The following is an 11,398-nucleotide window of genomic DNA, read 5'->3' on the forward strand; positions in this document are numbered from 1 at the left end:
ACCTGAGCCTTAATGCTTAGCAATAGAGCACCAAGCTTATGTAAAATTGGCTAATCCTATCAAATTTTAGCATATGGGTAAGCTAAGCCTTGTTTGCCAAAAATTCACTGCCTGTATTTGAGCATCATTCAGGTAGCCATTTTTTCTTAAACAGATGTGTTTCTCAGTGATGGTGTTTTGCCTTTAAAGTTGTTGCCAGATGCTCTTTCATGCCCTTTCTCTCATGCCATTTGAGTTCAGGCAACCCGTGAACGTTTCACTCAACTGCTTTGTGAAATAAGCTGATCATTCAGTCCCACACAAACTGAGTGCGCACCCAAAGTCAATTTGCAAGTTATTGTCAGTAAGAGCATCTGAGCCCCTTATAGATGCTATTAAAGCATCTACGGAACAACTAAATAAGACTGCAGAAGGCACAGAGACTGTGTGTAATGCAGCAGCAAAAGTTGTCTTCCAGATGAGATTAGTGCAGCAATGATAACTTATCTATGTCCAAAGCAATGTATTTGAACCACAGTTAGTGCACTTGCTGCTTAAAATGTTACTTCAAAGGATTTCTGCTTCCTCGAATCATCTGAGTTATTGATTTTCCCCCATCTACTGCATGCTTCCCCCAAACTGCAGGTTTCTGCAGCCTGCAGAAATGCAAACTACATTGAAACCAATCATTCAAAACATGTGATTTTTGGATATGAAAATGGATATGGAAATAAGACAAAAACATTCCCCCTCCCTAAAGGGCTTGCTAATCTCAGTGACTTCCATAGCCTCCTTAAATCACTGTGTCATTTTAAGATGTCACTTAACAGCTGATGAAGACTGATATGACCTCTTCCAGATCTCTTTTAATTAATCATAAAAACACTGATTTTTCAGGACATTAAATGCATCTCTTCTTTCTCTTGGGTTCTAGGTCTTTCTAGCATACAGGATAGAGAACAAGAAACAGATCAAGCCAGAAAATACCCACCATGTCAATGTTCACATCTGCTGCTGCTTTGCTTACAACTCCACTAAGTTCTGTTGTCACAAACCAATGCACATGAAAGGGACATTCCAAAAGTGAACATTTCAATGAAGTGACACATGCCTTGTATTTAGAAGGAGGATCTATCCTATACTCAGAGCAGGTGAAAGCCCTCTGCTAGCAGCTTCATGCTAGCAAGTATCCACAGAGAGGGCAAGAGCAACTAAAATACAAAGCAACTGAAGAAGTATACTTAAACCAAAAACATAGTATTCTCTTCCATCAGTTTTAGACCAGCAGGAGAGTAGTTTTTAGACTTGTGCTTACGAACTGTTTTTTTTTTTAATCTCTAAATTGCTGAAGTATAGAAAAAAATGATAGAGTATGACAGCACCGACTTTTTCATGCTGAAAACATTAGGCTGACAAGAAACCTTCGTGTAATTCATTTTCTTGGTCTATTTCAGTCTTAGCAGACTTAATTTATGAGGAAGAAATAACCCTATGAAAAATTGCAACTCCATTTACCTTGTTTTTCAAAAAACAGAATTAATGTACAAAGAACACAATCCTGATCTACTCTTTAAACTTATATACACTGCTGCTACTGCACCGCTCTCGTCCTGGCAGATAAATGTCTCAAGCAGCAATTTTACAGTGGGCTTTCACAAATTAAGTGTAAGCGCTTGCTGTTGTTAATGATCATAGAAGAGCCCGATGATGATTTCTTGTAGAATATATGCTGCTTGTGCAACCCCAACAGGTATTTTCGTTTAGTGGTTTCGCTTGATGAAAGCAATTCCATAGAGATCGTGCCCCATCCTGTGGCTGAAACTAGAAGCACAGAAGCAACTGCTGTTTCTTTTCTTTTCTAGGAGAGGCCACTTCCATACAGACCTGGAATTAAGTTCTCTTCCTTGGATGCTACATAGTCCCCTTGTAAATAGTCAGCAAGAAAAGAAAGTTATGCAGTAGCCATATGAGTAGCCACTCATTCTCCATGAGTTTTTTCCTTTTTTTAAGCTATCTACCTAGTTTAAAGCAGATCTACTGCTTAGACAGTGAGCCAAGTTTTTCTTTAGCCAAGCTCAAACCTCCTACCAAGTGGTATCTTCTGCATCTCTGACTCAGGCAGAAGATACATCTGAAACAGCTCCTACTCCTACCCTTTAGGAAAGGGGGAATAAAAAGTGTGCTCAGTGTACTCATTGGCTAGTTTGGAACAATTTTTCCAATTAGATCTTCATTTTGGCATTCAAATAAAACAAAGCATCTGAACCAAAATAAAAAGATACCAGATCTAAAATCAAATTACCATGCTCAATAAGTAACAGAAAGTGAGATGATTTGTTAAATTTAATTATGACTCATCTTTATTTGTAAAGAATCTCATTTGGGTCGAGTCCCTTCTCTGAATACCAGCACTGCAAAATCTGAAAACTGGAAGTTAAAAAGTTACTATATAAGCCATTAAGAAAAAAATGGCTTTTCATTTTCACTGTACGCAAAACACATTTCATTTCTCATCATGACTTCTCATAAGCACTCAGATAAAAACAACAGCAATTGCTGCTTGCTCATGGAGTCACAAGCATGAAGTAGCTGCAGTAGGAGCTGGTTAATATGATGTAATTCAACCAGCAAATCAGATAAGACCGACTTGTGAACAATGTCTGTAATTAAAGCGATCTCGAAAGACGCAAAAACCTTTTATGCGAGTCACTCACTTCTATTTTTAGCTTAAAGCTTTACATAGCAACCTTAAATGACAAGAGCTGTATCAGGAGACCAATTCCCATTCTTATGATTTATTAAGATGTAGACGAGAAAAAAGACACAACTATCATTACACAACAATGCTAAACTCTTACTCAGGAAGAAAATGATAGATCAAGGATTTTTTCTTTTCTTTTCTTTTTTTTTTTTTTTTTTTTTTTTTAAATGATTATGACAGTCTCACTTCTCAAACAGTAATTTCATTTATACTGGTCTCATTCCAGCTGCCACCTCACACCATCCAGTCACAATATTTGCATTCATCCAAGCCCAATCTGTAACCTAAGCGAAAAATCAGGGTCTGCATTAGATCCCTGGTCTAAAGGACACATACACCAGGTTTAAACACTTAGGACTAATAACCAAATATGTACTGATGTTAATCAAAGACTATGGTGGGTTCATCTATCTCAGACCTGCTAAATGGCTATAATATTAAGCCTTCCTCTCAAGGATAAAGCTTTTGCACATATAGCTTTCCATGACTTCAGCCAAGTTTGCTCTGAAGCAGACAGAACATGGTGTTTTGCCCCCTGCCGAAAGGGTTGTAGACCGTGCCAAAGGGACAGTTATAAAAAAGCCACATGGTCCTGAACTAAGTCACTACAGCTGTTCCTAGTACTGTAGTCTGGGTATTGTCAGAGACAATATTAGTTATTAAAGCTACCAAACTGGGACAGCATGAACATTCATGATCTCCCAGCATTAGACTGAAATTATTCTACCAATACTGGGGGGTGTTTAGTCAAGTCCAAATTGGCTGATGATTTTGGCTCTTATGTAGAGACAGTAAAAACGTTTCAGGATGCATGCAATGAAAGCCTCCCTCGTGGCATGTTTATATACTAGCTTGTAATTGAAAGAAAGGGGGAGGGGGGACCCACACCCCCTAAAGGCAACTCCTACAGCACAAGAAAGTCACCTTATAAAGCACCCATTTGAAAGGAAGCAAAAAGCATATCTAGCTTCTCACAGCTGTTTTACAAACAGATGTCACAGTCCTGCTCTAAATTAGGCTATAAAGGCCCTATTTGACTGTTGCCAAAACCCAGGCAGGAGAAGAGGGACTTGTACCACTAATCCAGGTCAGAAAAGCCCCTAACTTCAACCAAGCTAAGTTTGCACATTAGGAAGGGGAAGACAGAAGAGAAGTTTGTGTCAGCACTTGGTTTCCAGCAGTTTAGAGCAAAATAACAGAAGGGCAAGAGAACACATTGAGGTGAAGTCCACATATGTTTTGTTGTAACATAACTTGCATATCGAAAGCAGCAGTGACAGATTGACCCTCCTGCTGTAAGGAGCTTCAGTTGCTGCATATTAAGCAGTATATTTTAACTAAAACATTAGAAGCTTTTTCCTCTTAAAGACTTTCTGCTGAAGTCTTCAGAGATCTACCAAGAACCACCTTATTTTTCTTAAGGAAGCCCTTCCTTTAAAAGGCACAGTAATAATACATACTTCCAATAGTGCAGCATTTCCTCTACCACTCTCTTCAGCTAACGTCTCCACCCTGTGTTCAGGTCTGCACACACACATTTCCCTGGTGCTTTTCTCATCCAAGAGACCATTATATCTTTGTAAATGTATCCCGAGCCAAACATACACACATATCTAGCACTCAAGAAAGTGGAACAGAGTAGAGCCAGTATTGCAAGGAAGAAGGGACAAGGTCTCACGTTCACTCTCAATTAAGGCAGCACTTTAACACAGACTGATGTGACTATTTGGTAGACGGAGGTACCTGGAACGCATTATTTTATTTTTTCATTACTTACCTGGATAAAAAAAAATAACTACCTGCTAGAGCTCCGAGTCCTTTAAGTATTATAGTTAGGGAACTACAGCTGAAGTGAATTTGCATGAGCCATCTAAGCAACTTGCCTTATTTCTATCAGCAGTTAAACTCTAGATATGACAACTTCAATATAAAACTGTAAGCTAATGGACTTTAATCTCACTCCCCAAAACATCATGAAGTCTGAAGACTACACAACAGCTAACCATGTATTACCACCGACATCAGAGTAATTTTGGGGGACTTGAATAATTAAAGGTTACAAAGCCAAACCTCTGTACATCAGGCAAGCTGTAGATATCACACCATGCATGCACACACTGAAACAGTGTAGAGATGCATTTTCTTCTCCTTCAAGTGTACAGATTCGAGTATCCTGCAATAATTCTGCAGTGTTTGTACTTTTAGAGCAGTGCAGTTTCACAAACAGGCCAGTTTAAAGAAAAAGCTACTGCACCTAGTAAAGCAGCAGCAAATAATCAAGCTAGCAGCATTAGCCATTGTATGCACAGTAAGTTAGTGGCTACACAGAGGGAACCCAAAATACAAAGTTCAAGCAAGGTGATGGAGCAAGATTGAATTCCCCAAGCAGGAGTCAGTCTTTTTAACTGCAGCAAATAAAAGCATACAAAACTCCTCTTATTAGTTTCATTCTAAATACCACAACTCAGCTTTGCACTAACTGGTTAAGCATTGCCGAACTTGCCCTACAGAAGCTTGATTCCTTTACAATAGCGTTTAATAAAAAGCCTCTCATAGCTTACTATCTTTTACAACCATGTATCTGAAACTCTAATAGGGTTATTTAGGAAATAATCAAAGTAGCAGAAGTTATGTACACAAACATGCAAATTAAGAGGAATAAATGAAATGCTTCACTTTATTAAGAAACCAAAAATACAAAACTGAAGAGTTCAAGGCTTCATGTACTCAAACACTACTGAAAAATGGAATCTTAAACTTATATTGTTTACTAGCAGTACTAATATTGACCAAGATTAATTTCTACAAGATAGTGTTAAAAGTTGACATTTTCCACCATTTGTGCTGTAATAAGCTAGAGTTTCAAATTAAGAACTTGGTGCAGTTACAGTAAAGTCTTGATATTTATACAAGTGTGGTTTTAGCTGATATGCCGTTTTGTAGCCAAGATCTTTTTAGCTCAACTACAACTTTCTCTAGTTAGTGAGTTTTAGGATGAGCAGGATTTGTTTCATCAGCTATAGCTCTACTGAATGACATTCCATGCAAAGATACAGCTTTTACATCACTTAGGAGACTTAGATGCTGTTTGTTTCAGGCTAATACAGAGCTCTCAAGGCATGTTGTAGAACATACTGCAAGTTATATTTTAGAGAATATCTTAAGGTAGCATATGCAAGCTGAACTACTCAGGGAGCCCTGCAGATTACATAAACATGCCCGTTCATATGGGATAGTTTATGCTGACTTGTTGATTCAGTCACACTTACCAACCAACCGTTCACTGCTTTAGCTTTACCTGACAGTTCAGCTCTCCTCAGGTGCGAAGTTACAGGCTCCAGGAAATAAAGGGAAGGTTAACTGAGCTCTGATTTAGTAAGAGCAGCATAAGGGAGGGGAGAAGGTTTGTGGAAGAGGAAAGGAGACACACAGACAATGAATTATTAGCTTCAAGTAAAGAACAGAAGACACTTCTGGAATAATTATTCCTAACAATGCATGAAAGTTCACTTGCTTAGAGATATTTGAAATACAACTTTATTATCTAAACAAAAAAAAGAATGGGAATGACAGAAACAAGATTTACCACTTAATACTCTGATGTGACTGCAGCAGTCTTATATTTGAAACTCAAAGGGGAAGTAATTGCAGTCCAAAAAACAGCTAAATATGCAGGTCCAAAATATGAAGTTTTTTTGTTTTGTTTTTTAAACTGCCACATTCACTCCGAAGCCCATTCATCTCTTTCAGCATCCCAAAGATTAAGCACATGTTCTGCTCAGCTAGATAATAAAGTGGCAAACACGCTGCACCACTGACATCACAGGACAGTTGCCTATAAAACTAGACTTCTGACGCTGGGCTCCAGCTTCATCCCTCACAGGTCATCATCTTCATCTGGCAGTGCAGTGGTTTGAGCAATCTGAAAGAAAAAAAGCTACATTTAAGAATTGTTCTTCACTTGTTCGCCCCATAGTATCAGACAAAGGCCACAGACACAAAGCGACTGCCCATTTCTCAGTTACCTGTAAGTCTTGCTCATACTGTGCTGCCAGTGCTGGGTCCATAACAACTTCTGGGGGTGCAAGAGCAGGCATGGCAACAAACTCCAAGTTAGGATCTCCAATTAGCTTTCTAGCAAGCCAGAGGAAAGGCTTCTCAAAGTTGTAGTTACTCTTAGCTGAAATGTCATAATACTGCAAAGATAGTACATATTAGACACACGATCTCATTTTCAGCAATTCTAAGATTACTAAAACTAGTATGTATTTGATCAGTTCTGTTTTTACTTTCCACTCATCCACTGCATGATCTTCATCTACGTTGTCATAAAAAGTTAAGATCTTAAGATCTAGAAACAGTTTTAGGTGGATAATTACTGTATACTAACTAAGTACACAGTAACTGACCAAGGATCAAACTTCCAGGAGATAAAGCATCTACTTAATTTTCCTTGCAACTTGCTTATCTGGAAGGGTCTCTGCAAGACCTGATAAAACTCTAAACAGCAAAAGCCAAATGCATATAAACTCTTTAATCTCTTATCATAGCTTCTCCTCAAGGTTACGAGTGAATCCTCAACAAGACCCATTCCCCCTTCCCTGAAGTTAGGTTCAAGACACAAACGGGATGTAAAGTTCATAGAGAAAAGCACTGAACACAAACATTATCAGATTATCACACAGAACCCAAATGTAGTTTAAAGTTTAGTAATTCGGATTTCTACAAATTCATGCCATCATACCTGGAGATTCTTCTTCCTATGGAAGACAATGGATTTTGCCTTGACTTTTCTGTCCTTAATATCCACTTTGTTGCCACACAACACTATAGGGATATTTTCACATACTCGTACCAGATCTCTATGCCAATTAGGTACATTCTTGTAAGTAACTCTTGATGTTACATCAAACATTATGATGGCACACTGAGCTGTAAGAAAAACAGCAGTCAATTTACACCAATGCAGTAAGAACTCACCTTGTTATCAAGGCACAGAAGTACAGCAATTCCATATTACGTTACAATACCTGCCTTAACTCTTCCCCTCAGCATAGGTGTTCTGAGCAGCTATCTTCTGTATAGAAGTTCTATACACAGAAGGGCACAAAATCCAGCCCACGATTATATGCCATCTTGTTTAGTGTCCAATACTAAACATGAGCTAGCTATACTCATACAAGTGTCTTATTGAATATCACAGTGTTGCACAAAGTTGGAATAGACTCAAATTACAAACATTAACTTTGATTTACCTAAGTATTTGACTGAAATTAGTTAACACCTATTTAACTGATCTCAGACATCCTATCCAGACTGCCAGCTGAGAGGTTGTAGTCCACGTGTTGGGTTGTCCTGGTTCAAAAGGAGTTTTTCAAAAAACACAAGTGGTTGACTTGATGCTGTTATTTGTAAAGAAAAGCAATATTGTCAAACTAATAATCCCTTGCAGAATTTCAGGGATACACAGCATAGGACCTGGTCAAGTCAAAATTCAGAGACAGTGTCAATACTTCTTTAGAAAGACAAAGGCACTCTGGTGAGAAAATTTACAATTTGATCTCCATCAGTGTTCTTGAAAAGTTTAATTTATTAAATCTGGAATGCTACAGTTGGTGTTAGAAGTCCTTGCCACAAGACAGTTAGTTGATAGAGGCAAGTTCATGCAGACCAAAGCATACAAGTATACAAGTTTAGTGATAGGCAGCTTTTTTTTTTTTTTTTTTTTTTTAAATAAGAGCGCATTACTACTTTTTGCTGATATCAAAGCCTACATTAGCATATAGATACAAAAACTGCTTAGATTATTCCTACTTTACAACTACTTACAACAAAAAATACCAGGCCTATACAAGAGTTCATAGAATCACAGAATGCTTAAGGTTGGAAGGGACCTCTAGAGATCATCTAGTCCAACCCCCTGCACACGCAGGGTCACCTAGAGCACGTGGCACAGGACTGCGTCCAAGTGGGTTTGGAAGATCTCCAGAGAAGGAGACTCCACAACCTCTCTGGGCAGCCTGTTCCAGTGCTCTGTCACCCTCACTGTTAAGAAATTTTTCCTTAAATTCCTGTGGAACTTTTGGTGTTTCAGTTTGTGGCTGTTTCCTCTAGTTCCATAAACTCAGAAGCCAGGCTCACCACTGTAATCTCTCTTCTAAGCTTCCTCAGTGGCCAACGTTAACAGAACGCAGAAGGACTGTAGGAGGACTGTAGAAGGTGCAGAATATTGCTACAGCTACACACATCTTACCTTGAATGTAATAGCCATCTCGCAGACCACCAAATTTCTCCTGGCCAGCTGTGTCCCATACATTAAATTTAATGGGACCTCTGTTGGTATGGAACACCAGAGGATGAACTTCAACACCCAGTGTTGCTGTAATAAGAAAAAGCAGCTTTTTCCTTAGTAACTTGTGATTTCCACTTCTAGTTATAATATATTAAATCTAAGACACTAACGCAGACATACCTACATACTTCTTTTCAAATTCACCAGTCAAATGACGTTTTACAAACGTTGTTTTGCCAGTACCACCATCACCAACCAGGACAAGCTGTTGGCATAAAAGACAAGTCAGTCAGAGCATTAGAAGCTTGTCATTGCTTTCAGTATAAATACTTACAGAAAATTCTTTACAGCATTTTGTAGGACTGAGATGAGACCAAAAACGTCTAAAGAGCAACTCAAGGTACTAGGACCTGAATTATCAAGTCTATTATTTTCTAACTCGAGTTTTTCGGTTGCATAGCTGAACACCAAGAAGCACTGTATATGTTTCTGCTAAACAGCAAATGAATGAATTGAGAACATGGATTATTCACCCCAAAAGTGGCAATACTTCAAGAGACCAAAAAATAACTTAGTTGAAGAAATTTAATATAACTTTACAATTAGGAAAGCTACACTACAGGACAATTAGAATCCAGGTACCTTGTTTGTTAACCAAGCACTGCAGTAAATCTAACTAACAAATAAAAGATTATGAGACCCCTCATGAGGGGTCTTAACAACTTCTGAGTGTTTATTAAAGACACAACCTAAAATACTTGGTTCTAAACTGCATTCTTTAACCTTTGCCCCAGTCTTTAATAGTGCTTTTTTGAAACTCTAAGCACATTTTTTCCCCGTGATACTAACTGTGAACCTCAATTTTGACATTATTTCCAATCAAGCTATAGCCAAAGCATCATTAGGCATTATTAAACTGCAAGTAGCAGCACACGGATGATGCAAGTATTACAATAGAAGCTTTTTTATATTATGCTAGAATAATCTGAGCGCACTCTTAAGGATGAATCAACAATTCAAAATTAAACATCCCATCACTGGAATGAGAGAGTTGCCCATGCTAGTTTTCTAATGAATGAATGTATATATAAAACACACAGCCGCTTACCTTAAACTGCACTTGGGGCTCTCCTTGGGCGGCCATGCTGGGTCTGCAGGGGAAATGGAAGCATGTGAGCGCACAACAGGCAGGCTGGTTCAAGGCCCAGCCGGAAGGGGCCGGGCGCCCTTTCCAGCTCCCGAATGGCCTCCCAAGGCGCGTGCTCCGCGCGGCCGCCGCCGCCGCCTCCCCGTCTCGCCTCCTCCTCGGCAGCAGCGCGCGCGGGCCCGGGCCCATTCATGGGGCAGGAAGCGCCCGCCGCGCTCCGCACACGCGGCGGCCGCGCGCGCGCTAATGGCGGCCGCGCCTCCCCGCCCACCCCGCGAGCGCGGCAACGGGCGGACGGCGCCGCCGCCGCCTGCGCGGGGCTTTCGGCAGCCCGAGCAGCAGCCTCCTCGCTCCGTGAAGGAGTTTCTGACACCCCCCCACCGCCACCACCGCCCTTGCCAGGCGCCACCCCGCCCAGAGCGGGAATTCCTCACGGGAATCCGCCTTTGGAGCGGCGGGGCCCGCGCGGAGCGCTCCCGGCCGCCTCCCCCCCCCGGCCCGCGAGCCCCCGCCCGGCCCCCTCAACGGGCCTAACGGCCGCTCCCCGCCATGAGCCACCATGACGGAGCAGCGCCGCCTCCCCTCCCCCCGCCGCCGCCCGGCCCGCCCGCCCGCCCGCGGCCCCGTTTCCCCTCATCCAGCCCCGCAGCGGCGCCGCGCGGAGCCCGCGCTGCCGCCCGTCCGACTCGAGGCAAGGCGGGAGGAAGCCGCGGTGCCCGCGGAGCGCTGCAGCAACGGCCGCTCGGGCCCGGCCGCGCCGCCACCCAGCCCATCGCCTCCTCCCCGCGATCCCCGGCGGTAACGAACACCCTCCGCCGCCCTCCGCGGCGGCCGAGGAAGGCGGCCGCGGCGGCGGTACCTGCGCCGGGCTGCTCTGAGCGCCTCTCGCCGCGGTGACTGGGCGCTGGGAAGATGGCGGAAGCGCCGTTCAAATACGCGGAGAGCGACGCCGCGCGGCCGAGGGGACGGGGCGGGGCCGCGCGCGGTGTCACGTGGCGCGCGGCGGGCGGGAGAGAGCGCGGCCGTTAGCGGCGCTGAGGCGGGGGCTGGAGCCGCCGCTTCCAACGGGGCCTTCTTTAGGTGTTCCGTGCGGCTGGGCTTGTCGCTTCCTCACAAAACAACCCGCCTCCAAGAAAATACTGCTTTACCTCTGTTAATAAAAAAATTAGTGGTTTGTAGGCCTTGGATTTAGAAAAAAAAAGTTCTTTAACCCCTCAAA

The 11,398-nt window shown here is 42.1% G+C and overlaps 1 protein-coding gene across 1 annotated transcript; it reads right to left on the reverse strand.

The window, feature by feature from the left end:
- Positions 1-5,532: 5,532 nt before the first annotated feature.
- Positions 5,533-11,127, reverse strand: RAN (RAN, member RAS oncogene family). The gene is made up of 7 exons (XM_088532492.1): positions 11,039-11,127; positions 10,141-10,183; positions 9,213-9,297; positions 8,994-9,119; positions 7,485-7,672; positions 6,766-6,936; positions 5,533-6,662 (listed from the first exon to the last, which is right to left on the reverse strand). The coding sequence occupies exons 2-7, from the start codon at positions 10,174-10,176 to the stop codon at positions 6,618-6,620; spliced, it is 651 nt and encodes a 216-aa protein (XP_088388618.1). The 5' UTR covers positions 10,177-10,183; positions 11,039-11,127; the 3' UTR covers positions 5,533-6,617.
- Positions 11,128-11,398: the final 271 nt, after the last annotated feature.

Source organism: Tinamus guttatus, unplaced genomic scaffold, assembly GCF_059628265.1.
Source record: "Tinamus guttatus ecotype Peru unplaced genomic scaffold, ASM5962826v1 Tinamus_guttatus_pri_ptg000459l, whole genome shotgun sequence".
Lineage (NCBI taxonomy): Eukaryota > Metazoa > Chordata > Aves > Tinamiformes > Tinamidae > Tinamus > Tinamus guttatus.

Coding starts and splice junctions, on each gene's coding strand:
- RAN (XM_088532492.1), bottom strand. CDS start 10,176: ATGGCCGCCCAAGGAGAGCCCCAAGTGCAGTTTAAG. Junction 9,298..10,140: donor AGCCCCAAGTGCAGTTTAAG/GTAAGCGGCTGT, acceptor TTATGCCAACAG/CTTGTCCTGGTTGGTGATGG. Junction 6,663..6,765: donor AGTATGAGCAAGACTTACAG/GTAACTGAGAAA, acceptor TTTTTCTTTCAG/ATTGCTCAAACCACTGCACT.